We start from the raw sequence: 27944 nt of genomic DNA, 5'->3' as shown, positions 1-27944 counted from the left end.
TTTTTTTCTGTTTTCCATATCGTAGTCATACAGGAGAAAGTGATCAAGTGCATCATTGACTATTTGATATCTTTGTAGCTTAATATTGCCCTGAAAAAAACACATAGGATTTTAAACTTGTAAGTATAATATATAGACTTGGTAAAAATGACTAACTGCATTGATGTTTATTTTCTTGCCAAGCAAATGTGACTTGAATTGCCCTCATGAATATTTTATGTTTTGTTAGTTGGTCACTTTCTCCTGTACGACTACGATATGTTTAAAATAATTTGAAACCTATATGGGATAGTTCCAATATTAGTTTAAAATCTTTAATCATCATATCTTTATCGCAGGTGGTAATAGTGGACAATCCTATGTCGCGAGTGACGGGGTGTGACGGCCCGTGACACCCCCGTGATAACCTTGTGACGGTCCGTGACAGCTCTGTGATAACCCCGTGACAGCCCCGTGATAGCCTTGTGACGGCCTTTACAGCCCCGTGATAGCCTTGTGACTGCCGTGACAGCTCTGTGACAGCCCCGTGTGTGATGTGACTGCATGGGCCCCATCATGGCGACCAAATGGATGAGATGGGTGTGGATCGCGTTACTAGTGTGTGCCAACATTCTGCTGGCTTCGACAGACCTCTGCTATGCCCAGTAAGGAACTTAATCGTATTGTGACCTAAACTATATCATAACATCATCTATATACCATCATCGTCATCATCACCTTGTTAAGACTTTTTGTTTACCTAAACCAGCTCCATTTTTATTTTTGCTGAAATCTAAAGACAAGTTAGAGAGATACAAATGATGAAGCATTCAACATTTTAAATGTCGCGAGTGCGAGATAATTATGACGTCAATATTAATTCAAATTATTATTTATTAAATTATGGAATAATTTCTTGAATGTTTTTCGCAGATACTTTGTGGCACATTTTATAATCTTTATAAAATTAAACGGAGGCGGACTCCGCCTCCGTAGTCAGCATGGTCGGCAGCATGCTCGGCTACCGTTCTGGAGGTCCCGGGTTCGATTCCCAGGGGGGTTCAATAAATATAAGTGATTTTTTCACTCTAATATTTATTCAATATTACACTGGACTGGTACCTGAAGTGGAGGGCTGATCACCTTTCCTTCATGTGTAATCGATCGAGATAACACTGCGTTTATATGAAGCAGTGCCCTATGCACCATTGGGGTGCGGTAAGGGTTTTAATAAAAAAAATTAAACAACTTTGTTTCAACCACTTTTTCATTATTAGTACACTTTAACCAACCGGTTTCGACAAGAACCTTGTCATCATCAGGGTTCATTAAATTCTAAAACATTTAAAAAGATACTCATAGTTAATAACATTCCCTTACCAAAAACTTCCACACACTCCGTTACACCATATGATTTAAAAAATATAATGACAAGGTTCTTGTCGAAACCAATTGGTTAAAGTGTACTAATAATAAAAAAGTGTCATCAATTGATTCGGCAGTCACTTTGTGGTAAAATCTATCCATTTTTAATTAATGTTTTACTTAGTTAATACCACTATTTCTTAAAATCTACTGTGACACGAGATTCGATGCATTCCGCATCATTTTCATGCGGACATGTGTTTCGGTGTTTGAAAATGATGCGGAATGCATCGAAACACGTGTCACAGTAGATTTTAAGAAATAGTGGTATTTACTAAGTAAAATATTAATTAAAAATAAAAATGTGCTTAGAATAAAGTTGTTTAATTTTATAAAGATTATGGTATAATTCTGTATTTATTTATTCATAGACAGACAAGAAATGACTATACAACGATGTGTTACATCGATGAAGAGATTGCCATAAATATCTTGTATTTATTACAATATTTTAATTATCTTCTTCTCCGTCTTATTCCTCATTACTGAGGGTTGTGACCCTTGCAGAAGCAATGATTCTTCTCCAGTTATTCGTTGACTGCGCTGCACGTAGCGCTCCAACCACCGAGGTGCCTGCTGCTGCCTTAACTTGATCGGTCCATCGTGTGGGGATCTGCCTCTCCCTCTCTTCCCCTCCAGGCTACCGATCACAACCAGTCGTTCCAGGCTATCCTCGTTGCCACGCGCAACGTGTCCAAACAACTGGAGAATCCGTTGTGTACAGACATTGGCCAGAGTCAAGCCATCCAAGCGTAGTTCCTGGCGAATGGACTCATTGGTGCGTCTAGCAGTCCATGGAATTCGTAGCCTGCGCCTCCAACACCACATTTTAAAAATAATTTAACGTTTTTTGTAGTTTTTATGTAAATTTAATTATCACATACTTCATAACATGTTTTTTCTTAGGTCCAGTTTGACATTCCAAGAAATCCTTCCCGAGGATCCAAAGCAGTATGACAAGATGCGACCTCCCAAGAAGGACGAAGGACATCCCACAGTCGTGTACTTTCACGTTACTGTCATGGGCCTAGACTCCATTGATGAGAACTCCATGGTAAAATTATATATGATTTTGTTATTAATTATTATTTATTCTCATCTATCTCAGATTCTTTAAAAATATTTATTTATTTATTTTTTCAAAACATATTACATACATAAATCATATATAATATTCGCGATGAGTAACTTCTTTTTCTAATTTTGGGACTTGGGATTAAGGTTAACAAGACTGGAACACAAATAATAAAGTTACAAAAAATATTTTTTTTAAATAACCAAAACTAATACGTGACAAAATATAAAAACAATAAATAGGTATAATAAATAGGCATAAGAAGCATATTTAAAATAAACAAATGAGAAAATATAAAAAATGAGAAAAAATAACAAATGAGAATATATAAAAAAAAAACATAGGGCAAAAACAAAATAAGAAAATATGACTATATATATATATATATATATATATATATATATATATATATATATATATATATATATATATATATATATATATATATATATATATATATATATATATATATATATATATATATATAACGTGGTAATATTTTTCTTTATAAATTGGGTGTAAATAATATGTAAAGTGGGCGTATAATAATAAAATAAACAATGTGTTGCTTTGTAATTAAAGTTTATTCTTAATTTATCTTTATAATAATTTTTATATCTATCTATCTATCTATCTATCTGATTCTGACAGTTAATAATATTATCGGAAGTCTTTTGTTTAATTCTGTGCGACGCATGCGACATCTGGTGGTAGAACTGTTTTATGTAGGTACTATTTGTAAGTACTTAATAAAATGTATAGGTAGGTACCTAGTTATTTTATGGGTTTTTAAATCCACTAAATGATCTATAGACCTTGTACATAGCAAGGTACATAATAAATGCAATTCCCATCTAAAAAAAGCAAAGTAAATAACAAATATAACACTATATAAAAAAGTATAACATAGTTATCCAAATGAATGCTTTTTACTCTTAGTAAGATGATAGTTACATCAATGAGGAAATTTTCGTCTCATCTACCAAACGCCTCAGAAATTAAATTCCCGCTGATCGTCCTTTGATTTTTAAAATGAAATTGAAAATGGCTGACTGGCGGTTTGAGGTCTTAAATTCGTGTTCCTAATATCCGTTTCCGCTTTTGTCGAAGGCTTTCAATCTTTGGAAATGTAAGTAAATAGGGGGTGGGAAGAGTGGTAAGGCTTCAGGGGTGGCAAGTAGGGGTTGATTCTGAGGGATTGTAAATATAATTCTTACGATCCACAGTATTCCTGTTCTAATATTGAACCATGCTTCACAATTGTTCCTTGACTGAATAATTTAGAGACCTTGGTGTATTTACCCCTTTTTCAAGCAAAAAATGCGATTTTATATTTATATAATAATATGATGATTATTATCTGTGTTATATTATTTTAAGTTTAAATTATTTATTATTTTAATTTTATAATTTGATGTTTATATTACACATCGCTCACTCCTTTCAACAACGTCAAATATCAAAAATTCAATTTTCAGATGTGTATGTTTTCGGAATGCCCAGAAAATGTACTATATCCCAGCAAAAGCGGCATATTTTAAACTTAATATTTACCCGCTACAGGGCAGAAAGAGTTATTTTTGCGTTTTGAAGAAAAGGTATTGTTTCATTATTTTTTTAAATATACTAAATATTTTTCAAATGGAGAAAAAACATTCAAAATTTACCTAAAAAGATCTGTTGCACAGTAAGAAGTTAAAAAAGTCGGTTGGTATTTATTTAAAAAAAAAATAATTATATTTTTATACTTTAAAAACGATCTCCTAAAAAATCAAGTTTTTTTTATAAATGACGTTGTTGAAAGGAGTGAGCGATATATTGTTTTGTTTTGCAAACAACAACTTTTAATTTCCAAAAATCCTCAATATTTTGAGTGTGTCCAAATATTTGTTCTCAAATCTGGGTTTGTCCACTTAGGTTTGTGAACAAAGATTTAAATACAGTAAAAATATTGTGGAATGTTTTTATCTAAATATGCAATCTATACGTGTATTTTCAATAGTTCGTGTTTTAACCTACTCAAAAATATATCCAAAAATATAAATAAATTTATATATTTAAATAATTTTAAAAATACTTTTAATTCTTTGAATATAAAAAAAACAGAAAATGTGTGTGATTCAGAAAATGACATTATTAAAAAAAATTGTAAGGAACAAAATATTTATAATTCGGAAAATACCGATGATTTAAAAAAATCATCGGCATCATTCGGGAAGATAAATAATTATGAAAATATCAATAACTAAGAAAATGTCTATAATTAAAAAAATATCAATAACTAAGGCAATAAATAATTCAGAAAATATCGATAACTAATAATAATAATAATAATTAAACCCTTATCCGCACCCCAATGGTGCATAGGGCACTGTGTCATATTAACGCAGTGTTATCTTGATCGTTTACACATGAAGGAAAGGTGATCAGCCCTCCGCTTCAGGTACCAGTCCATGGTAATATTGAATAAATATTACAGTGAAAAAATCACTTATATTTATTTTACCCCCCTTGGGAATCGAACCCGGGACCTCCAGAACGGTGGCCGAGCGTGCTGACCTTTACACTACGGAGGCGGACAAAGACAATAAGACAATAATCGATAACTAAGACAATAATTATTATATTTCATACAGATATATATAGACATAATTCAGAAATATATTCAGGTATATATATAGACATAATTCAGAAAATATCAATAATTAAGAAAATATATAATTCTGGAAATACTAATAAATAAGACAATATAAATAACTAAGTATTTATTTTATAATTTAATCAAGAGTCGTCTTGATTATAATGTTTTTAATATAGGTATCGTAAGAATACCCTTTATAAAAAATGCGTTTTTAGTCAGTAGCCCATCGAGTAGTGAGTACTTATATGCAGTTCGTCATTTCCGTTACAGACATATGCAGCGGACATCTTCTTTGCTCAGACGTGGAAGGATTTCCGGCTGCGACTTCCTGAAAACATGACGTCAGAGTACAGGTCGGTAGCTCCTTACATTCCTCTAATTTCACGGTTCGGAAAATAACGGAAAAACTTTTCGGATTCGTTTCATACGTAAAATAAACTTGAGAATGGACGAATTTGAGCATTCTTCCTCTTACCCATATCCCCAACCAACGAATTTGAGTATTCTTCTGCTTCTTACACAACCAATGGTGCATAGGGCACTGCGTTTCATTGAGTCAGTGTTATTTCAATGTTTAATTCAATTGACTTCCCTCTATCAGCTTGAGACGAGTCCTTCGAACAAACTAACATTAACATTTTTGGTAGGTATCTCAATATAGATTAAGAAGAATATGGAAATCTCGGTATCTTTTTTTATTAAAAGGAGAAATATTTGTATTTTTATTATTTACACAAATATTTCAATTTCATACTATTGCTGTGAGCCTATTATCAGAAATAGGTATCGAATTGAGGTACAGTGGGTTCGAACCGAGAAACTCTAACTAAGAGTCCGCGACACTAACCACGGGACTACAACCCGACACCAGTTACAAATTGTACGCTGGCAATGGTCAGTCTACAACCAGATCCAAGCACTACCATCGACGCAGTACGGCTGTCCAAACTCAAAACACAGTAAGGGACATTTTTTTTGTAGTATGTTTTTTTTTTGCATTTTTGGACTAAGTAGATGCCACTTAGTCCAAAAATGGAAAAAAAACGTACTACAAAAAAATGTCCCTTACTGTGTTTTAAGTTTGGATAGCCGAGTATTCCCTCATTATTTAGAAAATTGACAGTTTAAATTATTTTCATCTTCCTTCAGCGATCATAAACCCGTAATTTGTTTCTAAGATGATATTGACGAATAAAAGAAATATATCATTTGTTTAAGAGTGCTGTCCGCCTCCGTAGTGTTATGGTCAGCACGCTCGGTTACCGTACTGGAGATCCCGGGTTCGATTCCTAGGGGGGGTCAAATAAAAAGAAGTGATTTTTTCACTCTAATATTTATTCAATATTACCCTGGACTGGTATCTGAAGCGGATGGCTGATCACCTTTCCTTCGTATGTTAACGATCAAGATAACACTGCGTTTATATGATGCAGTGCCCTGTGCACCATTGGGGTGCGGATAAGGGTTCGAATGAAAAATTAAGAGAGATTTTCATCGATGAAATTTCACATAACCATTTTCTAATCCTGATATGATAAAATGGTATACAAATACAAAAAGAACAATGCATAAAATATACTGTTTCTAGATCCTAAAAAGTTTAACTTCTAACGCGCGAGAGTCTCGGGTATTTTTTTTGTTTATACAGGTTGACGCAAAATTAATCATCCTTTCCGAAGATGTTATAATTTTCGCCACAAATTGCGTCACGCAGTGTCATCTTGATGGTTAAAGCATGACGGAAAGGTGATTAGCCCTCCGCATCAGGTACCAGGCCAAGGTAGTATTGAATAAATATTAGACTGAAAAATCATTTATATTTATTTGACACCCCCTGGAAATCAATCCCGGGACCTCCAGAACTGTGCCGACCATTACACTACTGAGACGGATAATAATTACTACAATTAAATAATTTTTCAATGGTCTATAATATATTTCGCTCACTCCTTTCAACAACGTCATATATAATATCAAAAAACTTGATTTTTCAGGAGATCGTTTTTAAAGTTTAAAAATATAATACAATGCATTAAAAATAAATATCAACCCAGTTTTTGAATTTTTTACTGTGCAACTGATCTTTTTATGTTTTTTAATGTTTTTTCTCCATTTGATAAATATTTAGTATATTTAAAAAGAAAATTAAACAATACCTTTTCGTAATTAATCATGAAGGCTCATGGTGGAGCGACCTTTCTGTAAAATCACCAGGTTGGCAAATCTCACTATATCCATGGTTGCCAGGCTGCCATTATGAAAATCTCATGTGGTCCATTTATTGATTTAGATTACTGGAAGTGGACTGGCTGAAGCACATGTGGAGACCAGACTCGTTCTTCAAGAACGCCAAGTCGGTGACGTTTCAGACCATGACCATACCGAACCACTACCTCTGGTTGTACAAGGACAAGACCATCTTGTACATGGTGAAGCTCACCCTCAAGCTCTCCTGCGCCATGAACTTCCTCATCTACCCCCATGACACGCAGGAATGCAAGCTACAGATGGAAAGCTGTGAGTACTTTAACCCATTACTTTTTATTATTTTTTAATATGTTTTTTTTAAGTCAACGGATCTTGCATCCCTTATATCTGTATTTAATATGGTTCCATAAGTTTTTTTTAATAATTTTAATTAATTTTCTAAACATCTGTACTTCTTCTTCTTTATGAGCCCTCTGACCTCCTCTGCCGGATATAGGCTTCTTCCTCTTCCGTTTCTTCCGGTCGGTTGCTTCTTGCAGCCAGTTTCTACCCCCCACAGCGATAATGTCGTCACACCATCTCTTTTATTTATTTTATTTGTTTGGGAATTGTACAGATTTTCATTTAAAAAAGTATATTATAAAAAATAGTTACATTAGCAAGAATAAACTTTACATTACATTAACAAAAATAGTTACATTAATAAAAATAAAGCCATTTCTTGAATATTTTTCGCAGATACTTTGTGGCACATTTTATAAACTTTATAAAATGACATAACTTTCTTATAAACATTTTTTATGAATACAATTTAACCTACCGGTTTCAACAAGAACCTTGTCATCATCAGGGTTTATATTAATTCAAAAACATTACCTTTTCTTTAAAATGCAAAAACAACACTTTCTACCCTGTAGCGGGTAAATATTATGTTTAAAATATGCCGCTTTTGCTGGGATATAGTACATTGTATAGGTATAGGCATCCCGAAAACATGCGCAACTAAAAATTTTTTTTTTTGTTTTTATGACGTTGTTGAAAGGAGTGAGCGATATATAATACACGCATTGAGTAATTCCCATTTCTCATTTTCGAATATAGGATTTAGGTTGACAAGTTTGAAACACAAATATGAAAGTTTATAAAAAAAAGATAAAAAATTAAACAAAACTAACTAAAAAAAAACACAGGGCTAAATATAAAATAAACAATTAACGGGTATAGTAAATAGGCATATAAAAAACATAAGTTAAGAAGCATGTTTAAAGAAAACAAATGAGAAAATATAACTAATCGCTAAACAAAAATCTTTCCATAAAGTATTTTTTCAGTTAATTTATTTTGGATCCCTGATTGGCTTTAGGAAGTATATTGCAAGGACCTTACTCCAATCTTAGTTGCGTTTATCGACTCCACGTGTATTCTATTATGTCCTCGTGTATTATAATGACGAATTTCGGTGCAAAAACGACGCGAACATGGTTTTTTCTAGGAATCCTCATTTTTCCGTCGTATTTTTTACGACAGTTTAGTATTCTAGGGTTTATATCTATAATCCAAAACATGAAAAAGATGCGTGACAATGCACGTTTCTTGCACGTCTTCTTAGTATCTTTTCAATATTTTTTTTTATAATTGCCCCCTAAAAATAACGAAGTTGCGGTGACGTCACGACCCACTCGGCCGCCATCTTGTATGCTTCCCGCCGATTTTCCCCGATAACGAACACTCGAGGCCACTCCAGGCCGCGGCCACTCGACCACACTCGACACACAAGGCAGCCCGAGACGTAATCTACACGAGTCGATAAGGCAGGTGCCTGCAGAGATGCGAGCACTGCCTTCTAGACCGCATCCGACGTGTTTGTCAAAAGGGAAAATTCATAATTCGTCACCTCTTAGAATAATGAAGTAAAAATAAAAACATGACGTAAATGATCGAAAAACATAACAAAAATAACTTCTAACTACTGACACTTATCGGCATCCAACTGTGCAAAGGACACTGCATCAAATTGATGCAATGTCAAGTTGATCGTTTATTACTTGAAGGCAAGGTTATCAATCCTGTGCTTCAGGTAGGCTCCAGGGCAGTATGTATTAAATAAATACTAGAGTAAAAAACACTTTTATTTCATCTGGCAATCGGCACATCCAGCATACTAGCCAAACGCGGTCAAAACGATCTTATCACATATTTGATTTCCGTGTTTTGGGATACGCACACTATTGTCCGTGTTATAAATTTCCACGTACGTATTACCGCCTACAGAGATTTGTATTTATTTATTTATTTATTTCAAAACATATAACATACATAAGTCATATTTATATAAATATAATATTCCCCATGAGTAATTTCTATTTCTCATTTTGGGACATGGGATTAAGGTCAACAAGACTGGAACACAAATAATAAAGTTACAAAAAATATTTTTTTAAATAACCAAAACTAATATTAATACATGGCAAAATATAAAAACAATAAACAGGTATAATAAATAGGCACGAGAAGCATGTTTAAAAGAAACAAATGAGAAAACAAAAGGTAAGAAGCATATTTAAAATAAACAAATGAGAAAATATAAAAAACATAAGGTAAAAACAAAATAAGAAAATATGACTATATTTAATCTACTTCTGGGGCTTATTCGCTCCCAAGTGGTGTATCGATGCACCAAATCGAATCGATGCTGTGTTAAATCGATCGTGTCATACACCATACCCAACCTGCTTTCGTTTGCTAATCCTTAAAAAAACATATTAATCTTGATGTACATAGGTATTCACTCGATTTACCGATAACTGCTATTGCGAAGTTGTCAAAGTCAAGTCATGGCGCGTATTTGATTTGTAGGAGGCGTTGGAAAATTGGGTCGAAAATAATAAAGCAGAAAATCAGTATTACTCCCTATTTTTAGGAAACCCTTATACCTGGAATTGTAAACACCGAATTCGAAGAATTTCTTTCTTTTCACGATTAAATACTTAAAGATGGAAATGTGCCTTGGAAAAAACGAAATACAAGTACAAAAAATATAAAGGACCAGTGAAATGGATACCAATCAAAATCCAACAAATCGTTGGGTTACAATTTCATAAGAAACATTAAAAAGTTAAATTTCAAATATTCATACACTTTATATATATATATATATATATATATATATATATATATATATATATATATATATATATATATATATATATATATATATATATATATATATATATATATATATATATATATATATATATATATATATAAATATATATATATATATATATATATATATATATATATATATATATATATATATATATATATATATATATATATATATATATATATATATATATATATATATATAAACATATATATATATATATATATATATATATATATATATATTTATATTTATATAATATACATATAAATATATAAAATTAAACACTTGAATATACCACTTTATCGAGTTTTATTTTTATTTACGACTAGTTTCGAAAACGACAGTTGTTTTCATCTTCTGGTACAAATTAAAACTAATCTTAATTAAACTAGTTTTAATTCGAATTAATCCTTCAGGAATTGAACCAAGTACCTCATGTGTGGTAATCAAACGATTCCACTACACGATGAAGACGGATTCGCTTTCGCCAAATATTAAACATGCATCTTCTTCTTCCTAGCTCCATCCCAACTTATCGTCTTTGTAGATTGTTGGGATCAGCTCTCCTCGTCCTCAGGCTGTAGGTCCTTCTATCATATACAACGTCACCTAGGTCATGCCTTCGAATCATGTGATATTTCCGCAGCATGATTTTTTTGATCTTCCTCTAGATGTCTTTCGAGAAAGATCCATGGCAATCGTCTGGTTTACAATATGTTCAGGTTCTCTGCGTCCTATGTGCCAGTACCATCTCAACTGCTTTTCCTCTACCTTACCCGTTACAGCCAGGCTTCCACGAATGTCTGAACTCTTTATTTTGTTTCTTGAATGTTTTTCACAAATACTTTGAGGCACATTTTATAAACTGTATAAAATTAAACAACTTTGTTTTAACCAATTATTTTTTAATACACTTTATCCAACCGGTTTCGACATGAACCTTGTAATCCTCAGGGTTTATGTACTAAATTCTAGAACATTGAAATACTTTTAATTAATTAATAATAAATAAATAATAAAACCCCTATCCGCACCCCAATGGTGCATAGGGCACTGCTTCATATAAACGCAGTGTTACCTTGATCGTTTACACATGAAGGAATGGTGATCAGCCCTCCGCTTCAGGTACCAGTCCAGGGTAATATTGTATAAATATAACAGTGAAAAATCAATTATATTTAGTTGACCCCCCCTGGGAATCGAACCCAGGACCTCCAGAACGGTAGCCGAGCGTGCTGACCATTACACTACGGAGGCGGACATAACTTTGACATTGTTTGTAACTCAGACTTTGTTTTAACCACTTATTTATTAATACACTTTATCCAATCGGTTTCGACATAAACCTTGTAATCCTCAGGGTTTATGTACTAAATTCTAAAACATTGAAATACTCATAATTAATTACAATTCCCTTACCAAAAACTTCCACGCACTCCGTACACCATACAAAAATAAAACCATATAAACCCTGATGATGACAAGGTTCTTATCGAAGCCGGTTGGATAAACTGTACCAATAAAAAAGTAGTTAAAACTAAGTTGTTTCATTTTATAATCTTTATTTTGTCTCTAAGCGACACTTCAGCTGACTATCTAAGCATTCGCATTTCAGCAGTTTCTGGTTGCCTAAATATGGAACATGAATACTGTGTTTTAATTAATATTTTTTTTGTAATTTCTCCCGTGTGAATGCTGCATTACCCCTTTAGACCATAGAAGAGGCCTTTGAATAGATGTGAAGTGGCCCTTGTTTAGCCAAATCGCCGCGTCATCAACTCCAACTCGGCGACCCGCCAACTATTGTGACGTCAGCGCCGCTTCTTTTATTCTCCATATCTATGGAAAAGATTTCCCGCTCTTTTAATGACGTCATCACGAGATGAAAATGTAAATGGCGGGGTTTTGTGGGAAGCCTTACAGACTAAAGGAAATTGTGTACTATTTATTTATCGAATGAAACTGTAATTAAAATAATAATGAATTTGACATTTAAACATAGGTGATTAAGAATATGAAATTCTGAGTGATTTTAGGGTTTACGACGTGTCATAGACTGGTTCAAAGGATCATTTTATACAAGTGTAACATTCACCATTCAACCCATGATTGACAACAACACTACTCAAATTTTGGAAGTTATATACATCCATTTTTTACGCCTCCTTAGTGTAGTGGTTAGAGCATTAGGTCCCGGGTTCGTTTCCAAGGGAGGTTTTATTTAATATAACCTTGGACTAGTACCTGAAGCTTGGGGCTGATCACCTTTTCTTCGTGTTAAACACTGCTTCTATACGATACAGTACCTACCCTATGCACCATCAGGTGCGGATTAGGGTTGGAAGAAGTAAACTCCCCTATAACGAGATAAGTATCGCGTTATCGGAGGGAACTGTAAATGGAGTTAAGATTTTTAAATTGTAGCTTAATTTTAAATTACTCATTTCAGTAATTTCGCTGGTTAATGCTGCGATAATGCGATACCCATCTTAAGGATATAGAAGGATTTACTTTATATATATATATATATATATATATATATATATATATATATATATATATATATATATATATATATATATATATATATATATAATATATATATATGTATATATATATATATGTATGTATATATATATATATATATATATATATATATATATATATGTATATATATATATATATATATATATATATATATATATAGATATTTTTTTTTTTTTTCAAAACATATTTCATACCTAAGTCATATATGTATATGTTCCCGATGAGTAATTTCTATTTCTCATTTTGGGACATGGGATTAAGGTTTACAAGACTGAAACACACATAATAAAGTAACAAAAAAGATTTTTTTAAATAACCAAAACTAATACATGGCAAAATATAAAAATAATAAACAGGTACAATAAATAAGCAAAAGAAGCATTTTTAAAAGAAATAAATGAGGAAAACATAAGGTAAGATATAAGTACTATTAATTTTTTGTGGATTTTCGGTATTTTCACTGGAGATAATATCTTTCAGCTTGAGTTTCCACATCGACAAGAGTTTGGTGACAGTCTTTGATGATAAAAATAGGGAAAATAAGAGTGAAACCGACCGAAGGGAAATAATGAGAACGGATCGTGTCAACACTCCACTCGATGTCCTCCACCTTCTTAGCGACCCCTACAGACTACACGGGGCCATCTACCCTCACACTAATCTCCACTACAGGGTGGTTTCAATCAATTTACATATCAAAACAACAAATTTAATAATTTTTTACTTTTAGTTTATACGATTAGTAACAGAGTTTCTTCGTTACCGATATTATTAGGCTGTTAGGAGGTAAGACAAATTTTTGATTACCTATATTACTTTTTTTGCTCTTATAAAAAAGTCTACGTGTATAATCTCTCTACTTACCCCTGCGGAGATGCGGCGTGCTTGTTATTTTTTCTTTATTTTTAATTATTTTGCATTTTACAATTTATTATCCAAAATTAAAAAAAAATCTAGGTAGACAGTTATATTCCAATTGGAAAAAAAACTCTTGTCCTCTGCTCCACATACTGTTGTAATAGATACGAGTGACAAATCGCTCACTCCTTTCAAGAACGTCATAAATAAAAAACTTGATTTTTCAGCGGAACGTTTTTAAAGTTTAAAAATATAATACAATGTATTTAAAATAAATATCAACCATTTATTGAACTTTTTACTGTGCACCAGATCTTTTTAGGTGACACCTGAAAGTATTTTCTCTATTTGAAAAATATTTAGTATATTTAAAAAATAAATAAACTATACATTTCCTTCAAAATGGAAAAACAACACTTTCTGCCCTGTAGCGGGTAAATATTATATTAAAAATATGCCAATTTTGCTGGCATATAGTAGATTTTCTGGGCATTCCGAAAACACGCAGAACTGAAAATTGTCGATTTTTGATTTATGACGTTCTTGAAAGGAGTGAGCGAAATATGTAGGCTTGGAATTTAAGTAAATAATACTAATGATGAAAAAATGTCGAATTAGGACCTAAGAGGAAAAAATCGATGACGAATGAGATTTGACATTGGACCAGTAAGGTTTAACACAAATAAAGGTTTTTACAAAAATGTTAGTAATATGTATTAGCATATAACTACTTACCGAGATTTTTATGTCTACCGGTAGACATAAAAATCTCGGTGAGTGGTTTTATACTAATATTATTAATATTTTTGTGAAAATATAAATAAGTAAAAATTACTAACCACAAAGAAAATGCTTTAATTATTAATAATATCGGGAATACAAAAATAAGGTATTTAGTTAGTCGTACTGCTGTTATTTATTGGTGTTGCTCCTTGTTGTAGGCAATTTACATAACACATTTTTTTCTGAAGAAGCCAGCCATATTTTAAAAAAGAATTGAAGATAATTATAGCGGAATCGTATCCTCATCCAATTTTAGATGAGGCACTCGGCTGTCCAAATTTAAAACACAGTAAGGGACATTTTTTGTAGTAGGTTTTTTTTGCATTTTTGGACTAAGGAGAGTCTACTTAGTCCATAAATGCAAAAAAAAACTACCACAAAAAAATGTCCCTTACTGTGTTTTAAATTTGGACAGCCGCACTGTATCCTTAATTACAAAACGGTAAGGAAAACAGTCCTACACTTCAGGTATCTAGGGTCTAAGGTGAAATTTATTTATTTATTTATTTAATTTATTTATTTATTTAAACTTCATGTACAGAAAAGAAATACGTACATTGGCGGGCTAATTGCTAAAAAGCAACCAACCAACCAAAAACAGACAAGTGATATTGATCAAAACGTTTGATACCATATACTCGTATGGCTGTTTGCAATCAGAGGGTAGATAGTTCTTGAACATTTCAAAAAATATAAATTACAAATTGAGTATAATAAGGAAGGCAAAGGAAAAGGGAGTTTAGGGAAGGAGGTAGAGGGAAAACCTAAGGGAGGAGGTTCGATGGACAGTTAGGACATTTTATATTATATTTTGACATCTCAACATAGAGGAAGAAGAATATGGAGGTCTGGGCATTTACGGGGCTTACGACCTTCAAAGCCTGGTTTATACACGTGAAACATTTACCAATTCTACCTATGATTGACAACCACACTACTCAAATTCTTGGTTTGTAGTTCTATATATATATATATATGATCCAATTTTGAAACATTTTGCAAGAATCACTAGAATTTTCACTAGTGACATAGTTTTATTGAGCAAAAACTCTTATATTTGTATGTAAAGTCCGAATCCTGGTTGGACGCACTCAAAATGTTGTTCATTTCATTTTATTTTATTTTATATGACCAGTGACCGCGTTTCGTCGTTTCCGACATTATTAGGTTGGAGGCTAAATTTTTTTTTATTATATTACTTTATTGCTTTTATAAAAAGTCTACTTGTATAATATTTCTACCTACCCACGCGGGGAAGCCGCGTGATAGTTAGTTAGTTAATTTGTTATTCATACTCTTGTTTTTCCCTTGTGTTGCGCCTTGTTGTAGGCAATTTGCATAACGTAATTTTTTTATCCATGTTTTGTACTGATATTTCTTGGTAGAACTGCATTTTATAGAATAAAATAACAACTGTGTATGTAGTTTTTTTCCACATTGATTTTACTTGACCAGCAACCGGGTTTCGTCATAACTGACATCATCAGACTGGTCGGTCGGTTACGATCTCGGTTACGATGTAACCCGGTTGCTGGTCAAATAAAATTCATGTGGAAAATACTACAAAGTTGTTATTTTATTCTGTAAAGCTAATTATTACATTTATTCATCATATGCATTAAATTAACTCTGAACCCAATTCTAGAATTGTGGTCATAATTCCTAAAATGAAAACAAAACATTTTTTCCTAAAATTTTCTTTTTATTTTTTTTTCAAAATATATTACATACATATAAGTCCTATATACATATAATATTCCCGATGAGTAATTTCTATTTCTCATTTTGGGACATGGGTTTAAGGTTAACAAGACTGGAACACAAATAATAAAGAAACAAAAAAATGTTTTTTTGATGGTCGAATTATCGTTGTCGATATATCGACCCTTGATTAAGCGACGGTCGATTTAGCGACATTCCACCGGAGACCACCGGAGGTCACATGTTTTTCCACGCCCGAAGAATGTTTATGTGGTTATTTTTTTGTTTTTTAGAAAACAGTAAACAACCAATGTTGACATAGGTACCCCTTTATCTTAGGGATATTATATAAGATGCATTAGTATTTGAAATTGTATTTTTACATTTCAACTTGCGGAAATGAGTGATTTAAAAGTAAAATACTAAAAATAAAAATTTATTTTTTCAATACATAAACGGTGTTCTTAGCTCAATATGCAATAACGTTAAATGTTACCAGTGTTTAATGAAAATTATGTCGCGATTTATCGTATATTGGGCATTTACGGTTTGACTTTGTTGTGCAGTGTCCCACACCACCGATGACATGGTATTCCAATGGGATCCCGATGTACCCCTTGTGGTAGATGAAAACATAGAACTTCCACAGCTTCAGCTGGTGCAAAATCGGACAGCAGACTGCACGCAAGTGTACTCAACAGGTATATAGAAATTATAATCTATTTTTTATTTTCATTTTTCCAACATTCATATCGTTGTCATACAGGAGAAAGTGACCAAGTGTATTTTTAGCAAAAACGTGATTATTGACTATTTGATATATAACTAGCTTAATATTGCCAAAAAATATCCCAAGGTGATTTCAAACATGGAAGTATAATATGTTTATTGACTTGTTAAAAATGACTGCATTGATGTTTATTTTCTTGCCAAGCAAAGTGACTTAAATGGCCCTTCTGAACATTTTACGTTTTGATAGTTGGTCACTTTCTCCTGTACGACTACGATATAGAAATTATAATCTATTTTTTATTTTCCTTTTTCCAACATTCATATACGGTAATGATATTGGATGTATCGAAACATGTGTCACAATGTATTTAATTAAAATGGTACAGTGAACTTCCCTATAACAGTGAGATAGGAACTCCGTTATCTGAGGGAACCTAATAGGGGGTTAAGGCTTAGATCTCAAGTTGTCTCAAGCGTTTAAATCAGAATGCGTTCAGCCACACTCAGGACTTTTTTTTAGATTTTTTTTAAATGTGAATTTGATATATATTTTTTTTAAGAAGACATATATGGACAAAATATTTTTATTTTATTTTTTTAACTCCTTACCTTTCAATAACTCTAATATTTAAAAAAACATATAATTATTTCGGAGAAAAACTTATTTTTAAAATACAAAAAAATGCATACAATTACGTAAAATGCTTAAATTTAGAGAAAATAAAGATGCGACTTGACGAAAAAATGGCCTTAATGTTTTAAATTGTATTTTACTTTTAAATTACTCATTTCAGTCATTCAGGATTAAAATGTATAAATACAAATAAATAGTAATAATACTAATACTAAGTAAAACTGTAATTAAAAATGTAAAAATACAATTAAAAAAAATTAACACCCTATAACGTTTCCTCCGATAACGTGGTACCTATCCGGTACGTAATAGGGGATTTCACTAAGTAAAAGTTTTTATTAAACTTTTACTTACTTTACTCATGTATTATATTAAAAAATGGAATACATTACAGTGTTTTTATTTCAGGAAACTTCACATGCCTCGAAGTGATTTTTGTGCTGAAACGTCGACTCGGCTATCATATATTCAACACTTACATCCCAACATGCTTGATAGTCATAATGTCGGTAAGTATCTACGAGGGTAGTTTGATAAACAGGTGTTTTTTGTTAAATTTTAACCATTTCTGTTCTTTCTTCTTTTAACCTCTCGGAAAAAAGTGGGCCAAAAATAGCCACCCTTTTTTTCACTATCATGTTTTGAAATATATTAAATCAGTTTAAAAAATAAATAAACAATATTAGGAAAAAAAAACAGAGGAAGAAGGGCTAAATCTAGACTGGTATGACCCGATAGATGTCAAAATGTATATTTTTTCAGTGGGTTTCTTTCTGGATAAAGCCCGAAGCCGCTCCTGCTCGAGTGACGTTGGGAGTGACGTCACTACTGACGCTGTCGACGCAACACGCCAAATCGCAGGCGTCCTTACCACCCGTCTCGTATCTGAAAGCGGTGGACGCCTTCATGTCAGTCTGCACAGTGTAAGACCTTATTTTATTTATTTTTTAAACCCTTATCCGCACCCAATGATGCATAGGGCACTGCATCATATAAACGCAGTGTTATCTTGATCGTTTAGAATAAAAAAAAGAAATAAAAGTAAGGAGATACATTGTTGATACCATTTTTCAAGCTAAAATAATAATGTTAGATTTTTCGATCATTCATTATTCTTTAAATCCTTATCCACACCCGATGGTGAAAGATAGAACACTGCGTTTATATACCATCATATAAACGCAGTGTTATCTGGATCGTAAGCACATGAAGGAAAGGTGATCAGCCCTCCGCTTCAGGTACCAGTCCAGGGTAATATTGAATAAATATAGAAACACGGTAATATTGAATATTTATGTTTTACTGAGTAAATACCACTATTTCTTAAAATCTACTGTGACACGTATTTCGATGCATTTTAAGAAATAGTGGTATTTACTAAGTAAAAGTTAAATTAAAAATGGATAGATTTTACCACAAAGTGACTGCCGAATCAATTAATGTAATACTGAATAAATTGAGTGAAAAAAAACACTTATATTTATTTGACCCCCCCTGGGAATTATATTTGATTGTTCTGGGAGTTTATGATGTATTTTTCACATTTACCTTCCGTATCCTTACTATCCTACATTCCTACATATAGAAGCTTTGCGGAATTTCGTATTTTTACTTTATAATTGAACGTTATATTGTGTTTTATTTTGATTTTTTAAGTTAGTATTTAAAAAAATATATTCATGAAGCACTCATAATTCAAAGTAGAATTGAAAATCTTGTCTGAAAACTTGAATACACATCGCGCGCACACACTATGACAGCGCACCGCGTAGGCTGACTTATATGCTAACATTAATAATATTTTGTTGATATTTTCTGTAGGTAAACATAAGAAAATGTTTTTTTACTTGAAGGTTCGTGTTCATGGCGTTGATGGAGTACTGTCTCGTGAATGTCGTTCTTGGGGATTCAGACGCTCCGAAACCACCTCCTCCAGAATCAAATGCAAACTTGCCAAAGGTATAAAATGAATCATGATATACTCGTAAACATATAAGAAAAAATGAAGAAGAAACAAGGATATACATAGTCTGAAACCGAATGGGCTGATGCTGATGAAACGACAACGTTCACGACAACGCTCCAACCTAGGTACCTAATCAGGTTTCAGACCTCGTGAGTTTTTGGGCAAACACTCGATCATTGTTCTTCCCAACCCTTTTTCAGTTCTTACTCGCTTCTTCTGACTTCTTCTCGCGAGTGTTTTTGCCTAGAATTTTCATTCATGAATTACAGTAACTTTAAACATAAAGAGTAAATCCACTCACGAGTAGGCATAGGCTATGAAACTTATAAAGTTGAAGCCTGAGTAGGGACATGATAAGTGGTGTTGCATAAGCCGTAGCTAGATTTCAGAGTCACTTAGGTAATTAAAAAAAAACTGACTTCTTCTTACTCCCCAAAATCAAAAGACCTTTAAAAGGAAGAAAATGTGAGACGATTTCAAAGACAAATGCGACAAATGCGACAAAGGAGCTGAAGAACATCACAATGTTCTAGGAAGACTTATTGAACATCTCATTTGGGTATTTTTTCACAAATATTTTCCCCAAACGCCTTATAATATTTGATTTTAATGGTTCGTCTTTCTCAGCCAAATCGATGGATGAAATACCGTCCAAATCCTAAAATATAAAGTCCAGAATCTTACCAGGTGTCATTTGAGTTTTTGGTCTCTTTGGGCAGCTTTCACTGGTTGTTTTTCACTCAACTGACTGCCGATTAGATTCTGGAGTGTAGTGATGGATCCATGTTTCATTCACTGTCGCATACTGGTCCAATTTCAAGTCGATTGTGAAAACGCGAAACAAATGGTTTTATTTTTTGCTTAAATTATTTATTGAAAAAACACATCTAAGTTCCTTTTTCTTTTAAACGTATAACTCATATAGTACCTATTTGCTAAATTTTTTTAATTTTTACCTTTTTCACTATTTATTTCTATTGAAATCAAATATTTGTGGTTTATATCAACACTTTTAATATAATTTTACTTCTTATAATATCTATTGTATTCTTGCCAGTGCCCTTCACTATAACCTAAAATATAATGTTTACTCACACACAGGCCATGCTTTAGTGGGATCTTTTTTTGTAGTTACATTTTTTTTAAGACTCCAAGAAGCATGTCAGGCAAGAGTCTTCGAGATAGAATAAGAAATGCCAGGATCAGGGAGAAATATGTGAGATCGAAGATGTCGCTAACGACGTCGCTTCCCCATCTAAATGGGGAAGGAAACAAAGATGACAATGGTATGCGCATATGAGGAGAATAGAACCATCCAGACTCCCCCACATTGCCGTGAGGCCAACCCCATGGTCCACCAAAGAGATGGGTCGATATCTAGGAATCGACATCGCAGGAGGCTAATCCCTCTTAAAAACAGGCCGCAAGGCCTACAATAATAATAAGAAGAAGACATTTTTTTGTACTTGTATTTATATTCTATTGTTATGCTAAAAATTTTAAAATAAAGAAAAAATGTTCAGCTGAAACCATGTATTTCTGAACTGAAACTGAAATATTTACTCCGTTTCAGGATAATGCCCTCTTCATCAACAGCCGATCTCCGCCGAAACCAAAGCCAAAAAGGAAGGGGGCTTCTGCGTACAAACGGAGAATGTGGGCCCTCAACATCGACCGCTTCTCCAGGGTATTCTTCCCACTTCTTTTCTCAGTCCTGAACGCAACCTACTGGATCATGTTCTCCAAGTACATATAAATAAAAATCCTTGGTCTCTCCTTCGCAAGTTCCTTGCATATCCATGCGTCTCAAAACCATCAATTCCTCAGTGTTCTGGACGACTTGCTGAAGCTGGCAGTTTTAATAGCGCATTCGAATTACGGAGCTGGTAGTGAATTTAATTTCATTTACAACATTTTGAGTGTGTCCAAATACTTGTTCACAAATCTAGGTTATATTACTTTCTTCTTCTTCTAATCCTTATCCGCACCCAATGGTGCATAGGGCACTGCTTCATATAAACGCAGTGTCATCTTGATCGTCAACACATGAAGGAAAGGTGATCAGCCCTCCGCTTCAGGTACAAGTCCAGGGTAATATTGTATAAATATTACAGTGAAAAAATCACTTTTATTTATTTGACCCCCCCCCCTGGGAATCGAACCCGGGATATCCAGAACGGTAGCCGAGCATGCTGACCATTACACTACGGAGGCGGACAAAATATTTTACTTTACTTGAGTTATATATTTTACGTATTAATTTTTAAATCAAACACAGATTTTTTGAGTCTACTAAGTTGTATTTTTTTTTTAAACACATTAAAAATAATATTGTGACAATTGTTACAGCATTTTCTAGTTAAGGTATTTTCAAACTAATGTCGTTTGAAAATGCCATAACTAGGCGAAACAATTGTCATAATATTAATTTTTTGTGTTTTTCGTGAATTAAATACAACTTACAACATTTTGAGTGTGTCCAAATACTTGTTCACAAAATCTGGATTATCTCCAATTACAGGAGTTATTTTCATAGTATTTTTTGACATCTCATCAAAGATGAAGAAGAATATGGAAGTCTGGGCATTTACGGGGCTTACGACCGTCATAGGCTAGTTTAAGTGATCACTTTACACACGTGCAACATTCACCAATTCTACCCATTATTGATAACCACACTACTCAAATTCTTGGAAGTTCTATATATATGAACCAATTTAGAAACCTTGTTCATGAATCACTAGAACTTCACTAGAGACATCTATTGGTGAGATGTAAAGAAGCTTTTTATAAAGCAGAGACTCTTATATTAGTATGTGAGATCCAAACCACTTAAACCAGCCTATGACGGTCGTAAGCCCCGTAAATGCCCAGACTTCCATATTCTTCTTCATCTTTGATGAGATGTCAAAAAATAATATAAATACAACTTAGTAGACTCAAAAAATCTGTGTTTGATTTAAAAATTAATACATAAATTAAAATGGAGTTCTACAAAATAAACGCTAAATCAATAAACAATCAATAAATCAATGAACTTTGTTATCTGAAATTAGAGAGAACTATTGCAATACGGGCGTCGTGAAAATCCTGAAAACTGAAAAATATTGAAAACCGATGACAGTTAAGTGTAAATTTCTTGAAAGGTAGAAAAAGAAGAATTGCAACATTAGTTAGAGTTCTCAATGTTGCATAGCCGTACTCGTATATCTTTGTATAACTTATTCAAGCCACTTGGAAGACTCCCTTGAGATGTTATCATGTATGTATAATAAAACAATTATGAATGTTTTTTTAAAAAAATGTAAAAATGGTGGTTGCTTTTAATCGTTCGTTTAATTATGGACAACATATATCGCTCACTCCTTTCAAGAACGTCATAAATCAAAAACCGTCAATTTTCAGTTATGCATGTTTTCGTAATGCCCAGAAAATGTTCTATATCCCAGTAAAAGAGGCATATTTTTAATTAATATTTACCCGCTACAGGGCAGAAAGTGTTGTTTTTGCATTTTGAAGAAAGGGTATTGTTTAATTATTTTTTTAAATAAACTAGTTATTTTTCAAATGGAGAAAAAACCTTCAAGTTTAACCTAAAAAGATCTGTTGCGCAGTAAAAAGTTAAATAAGTGCCTTGATATTTATTTTTAATAAATTGTATTATATTTTTAAACTTTAAAAACGTTCTGAAAAATCACGTTTTTTTATTTATGACGTTCTTGAAAGGAGTGAGCGATATGCATGCAAAATCATTGTAGGGTTTTTTTTAAATAATTTGTGTGTTTCAAATTTATACATAAATACATAACTAGTTACACAGATAATGAATATTATGCTAACAGTAATATTATCATATATACTCGTAGCGTTGTATTGTATAATTTTAAGAAAAAACTATTTAATATTGTATAAATAATAAATAGAAATATATAACACTGGCCAACAATTTACAACTTTTATTTTGTAACTGGCTGAAAATACCTGATCTTTATGCACTTTGCATAGCTGAATTAAAAAAACGAAAGCAAAAAAATGCAGCACGTCAGATTTTATAGTAATGGATATTTTTAATTCTGATATTGACTAAAGTTTATCTTTTATTTATTATTTCGGCGTTAACTTTGTGGTAAGACATGTTACAATGATTAAGGAAACACTTGTTTTTATACCACTTGAGTTTTATTAAAGACTGCTAGTTTCTAGTTCTAGTTCTAGCTTCCGAAACTAGTAGTCTTAAATAAAACTCAAGTGGTATAAGAACAACTGTTTTCTTAATCATTGTAAAGTTTATCTTATTATTTATGTATAAATACATATTAACATATAATGCTATCGTATTCAATATTAATAAGTCAATATATTTCCACGGTCACTCCATAATTATCAATACTTTTTTTTAATCCATTAGACCTTAGACTAAAGCATGTCTAGATACCACCCACTATTACGGTTTTAACGTATGGGGTCCATACAAACAATAATATGACTGTAACATGAAAACTTGACGTGATACAAGCTTGTCACCATATAGACTTTGAATAAGAACGATTAACTTAGTCCAAATCAGTCATCAAACTTTCAGTTACAAAATTATTGTTGGCCAGTGTAATTAATGCAAGCTTATACATATGTATACATCGATCCAAAACGTCGAATAATTAGGGTTTAGTACCTACGAGGGTTTGATCACATTCTGATAAATCTGTTAGGTACCTAATCCTTTAGCGATTAACAGTTGGGTAAGATCCGTTCAATGAAATGATCCGAATCAGTGGTCCGTTCATAAATACCAGATCAATTGAATGGTGGATCTTTGGTCGGACGAGAGGAGAATCAAATCAAACGTAAAAATTAAATTAAATGAATTATACCTATTAATACAAGAAGAAAAAAAATATATTAACAATAATTAAAATTAAAATACAACATTTTGAGTGTGACAAATACTTGATTACAAATCTGAATTATCTCCAATTATAGGAGTCATTTTTCATGTTATTTTTTGACATCTCAATATAGATGAAGAAGAATATGGAAGTCTGGGCATTTACAAGGCTTACGACCGTCATAGGCTAGTTTAAGTGATCACTTTACACACGTGCAACATTCACCAATTCTACCCATGATTGAGAATAACATGATGATACAATCATGGATAGAATTGGTGAATGTTGCACGTGTGTAAAGTGATTACTTAAACCAGCCTATGACAGTCGTAAGCCTTGGAAATTCCCAGGCTTTTATATTCTTCTTAATCAATATTGAGATGTCAGAAAATAATATGAAAATTAAAATAAATTATATCACCCACAAACATAAACAATAAATAATAAGTGTACAACCCTCTACAAGCACAAGAGCTAAGTCTCTTTATTGGAGAGAACTGCGTTGTTAAATTTAAGATTGTAAAGTAGAAATGTCTAGAATATTAATTAAATAATAAAAGAAAAACCCTTGTAACTATATTAAATAAATAAAATAATAATTAAAATAATAATTAAATTCGGAGACACAGTAAAGTAGATCTTTAGATCGTAAGGTTTAAATAATTTCAATAAAATAAAAAATGTAATGCACAAAGTGACATAGGTATATTAATTACCATTGTATAAATTGATGTAATGCACATAAAGGATTTTATTTACACAGGGTGTCCCATAATCCAACGTATTCCTTTTAAGGGGTGTTAGAAATTTCCGACCCAGTTTCTCCAAGGTATGCTTGGCTACAATAGTTTAGAGACTAGAAGGAATGTGTATTTGATTACGCATTTTTATCGATTGTTGCGCGGTATGATCGATAATCCTGAAATTATCCGGAGCATTGGTCTGTATGTTCCCGATAGTTACCTAAGACAGCGTCGGCATAGATTGTTTCACATTCCTATACACAGGACCAACCTGCCGATGGTTATGCCTGTAGGAAGAGCTACCGCTATGTTGAACAATATCACATTGGATATTGATCTGTTCCATGTGTCCGAAGGAGTTTTCCGAAGCGGGATTCTTCTACACCTTTAAGTCTTCTTGCTTACTTTTACTTTTAATATATACGCCTTGAATATTGTTTGTTATGTATATATTATTTTTTTATTGAATAAATTGAAATTGAAATTGAAAATATAAAAATTAAAATATTTTTTTTTAAGAATTGGCACTCAAAAAACTGATTTGAGGGGTAGGTGTTTGGGAAATTCATAAAAATGGAAATATCTCGAAAACTAAGGCATTTTTACTGAGGTCATATTTTAATTTTTTGGTGAGTCATAAGCTGGCCTAACACCCCTTAAAAGGAATACGTAGGATTATGGGACAGCCTGTATAGCTATTCGGCAGTCAATTTTTCAATCTTGACTTTGTAGAATAATATAATGATTGAAATATAAAATAAAAAAAATTTAACAATACCACTTTTTGAGTTTGTTAATGTAAACTCTACTAGTTTCGAGAACTACATAGGTAAAAATACATACTATTGTGCACTGAATGAAACGTTGTGTCAATATTTCAAACCAATTAGTGAATATTAAAAAAAAATCAGATTTAGAACAACGAACATTTTTTATTGTTTTTTTTATATTTATTTTAGGTACCTACATAGATACGTTTTTTAATATATTTTATTAATTATATGTATAACGGCTCTTTAGGCATAGCCTGTGTTGAGCTGAAATACTTACATGTTAATACAATAAAGTTTTTTTATGAAAAAATATTGTTATAGCCCCTTATTTATACAAATTGTAATATGTATATATTAATTTTGAAAAACTCGTTGCTGTGTTTTCAACAAATTTATTTATGTAGGAACAAATTAATGTACATGGTGGCACAAAATTAATCACTGTATCAGAAGATGTAATAATTTTGGCAAATGGTGTGGTACGTCAATAATATTTGACATTTGTGAACTAGGACAGCTGCAGTATACAAACGTATTTAGGGTGGGGCAAAATTAATCATCGAATCTCGTTTATAAATAACTTTTTTATTTAACACGAAAAAATTATTTTCAGTATTGAAAATCTTTATTTGGAGATTTACATTGTGGAACAGTTGATATCCGTTAAGTGGCTGCCGCCAGTGTTGAAACACGCGTGTGCTCGTTTTATCAATCTTGTTTTATATACTGCAGCTGTCTAGTTCACAAATGTCAAATATGATTGACGTAGAACGCCATTTGCAAAAATTATAACATCTTCCGATAGGGTGATTGATTTTGCGCCGGCCTGTACATACGTATTTATTGTTAAACTAGCTACATTAATAAACAACTAATAATTTAATTATATTATGCATTCGTTATTGCACTTTATTATATTATGTTATTCTGTTGATAGTAAAAATTACTACTAGATATAATGATGTTATTGTATTTTGAAAATAAAGTAACGATTTATGTTTTTAATGCATTACGAATTATTTAACGCTTAGTTTCAGAGAAATAAATACATTTAAAAATGAAAAGCATCCATATTTCGATTGTGGTTAACATTAATACGAATACATTCACAACGAATTTAATGGCGGGCTATCCGGTTTAACTAACTATTTCTGGTGGTGGTAAGATAATTTTTCTGTATTTACAAGTTTAAAAATTATAAATAACCTGCATTTAATAACATTTTTGACAGGCATAGTCGCAAAATATATTCATGAATGATTAATTTTCAATTGGTCTGAGTTTTGTAATGTATTTTTCACATTGACCTTCCCTGTCCTTACTTTCCTACCGGCATACCACTAAAAGAAGAGCTTCGCGGGTTATTCCTTTAAAAACTCCACGTAAATATTGTATAACTGGTGTTATAAACCATAACCTGATTTCATCCGTGGGCAAATCACAAAACCAAAAAACTCTCAACTAGCAACAAAAATTCGTATATTAAAACAGCTGTAACATTATTAATTTTTTTTCATTCGGAAGACATATATATAGAGAAACGATCGATACAAATGGCCCGCCATCTTTTGCAAGCCGACAGTCCCAAAACTTTTGTTGAGGGGAATATTGCATTTACGCGTTGACATTTACCAACAAAATACAAGTAAACTTTCTGTATTTTTTTATACTCATATTGATCTGGTTTTGCTACCAACGGAAATCGTTGATAAACGGAATGGTCTGCAATTAGCTTTGCGAAGTAAATATAGATAAGCCATAAAATAAATCAATTGAGTGGGTAGATACTTTCAAACATTTTTAGTTGCAAATTTTCCCAACACT

The 27944-nt window shown here is 32.2% G+C and overlaps 1 protein-coding gene across 1 annotated transcript; it reads left to right on the top strand.

Annotated features, from left to right (window-relative positions):
• Nucleotides 1-344: 344 nt before the first annotated feature.
• Nucleotides 345-21544, top strand: ort (glycine receptor ora transientless). The gene is made up of 9 exons (XM_088274324.1): nucleotides 345-644; nucleotides 2311-2458; nucleotides 5391-5473; nucleotides 7411-7637; nucleotides 16953-17087; nucleotides 18161-18261; nucleotides 18515-18675; nucleotides 19606-19711; nucleotides 21292-21544. The coding sequence occupies exons 1-9, from the start codon at nucleotides 544-546 to the stop codon at nucleotides 21472-21474; spliced, it is 1245 nt and encodes a 414-aa protein (XP_088130450.1). The 5' UTR covers nucleotides 345-543; the 3' UTR covers nucleotides 21475-21544.
• The last annotated feature ends 6400 nt before the right edge of the window (nucleotides 21545-27944 follow it).

This window comes from Brachycentrus maculatus, unplaced genomic scaffold, assembly GCF_059751285.1.
Source record: "Brachycentrus maculatus isolate JH-2025_06_01 unplaced genomic scaffold, ASM5975128v1 h1tg000033l, whole genome shotgun sequence".
Taxonomy (NCBI): domain Eukaryota; kingdom Metazoa; phylum Arthropoda; class Insecta; order Trichoptera; family Brachycentridae; genus Brachycentrus; species Brachycentrus maculatus.
Note: the sequence above shows the minus strand (reverse complement) of the source record. Positions and strands in the feature narration are given on the sequence as shown.

Bases quoted from the DNA above. Each gene is read 5' to 3' on its own strand.
- ort (XM_088274324.1), top strand. From the start codon at position 544: ATGGGCCCCATCATGGCGACCAAATGGATGAGATGGGTGTGGATCGCG. The intron at 7,638-16,952 runs GTGAGTACTTTA...TTTGTTGTGCAG, and splicing joins CAAGCTACAGATGGAAAGCT to TGTCCCACACCACCGATGAC. The intron at 18,676-19,605 runs GTAAGACCTTAT...TTTTACTTGAAG, and splicing joins TTCATGTCAGTCTGCACAGT to GTTCGTGTTCATGGCGTTGA.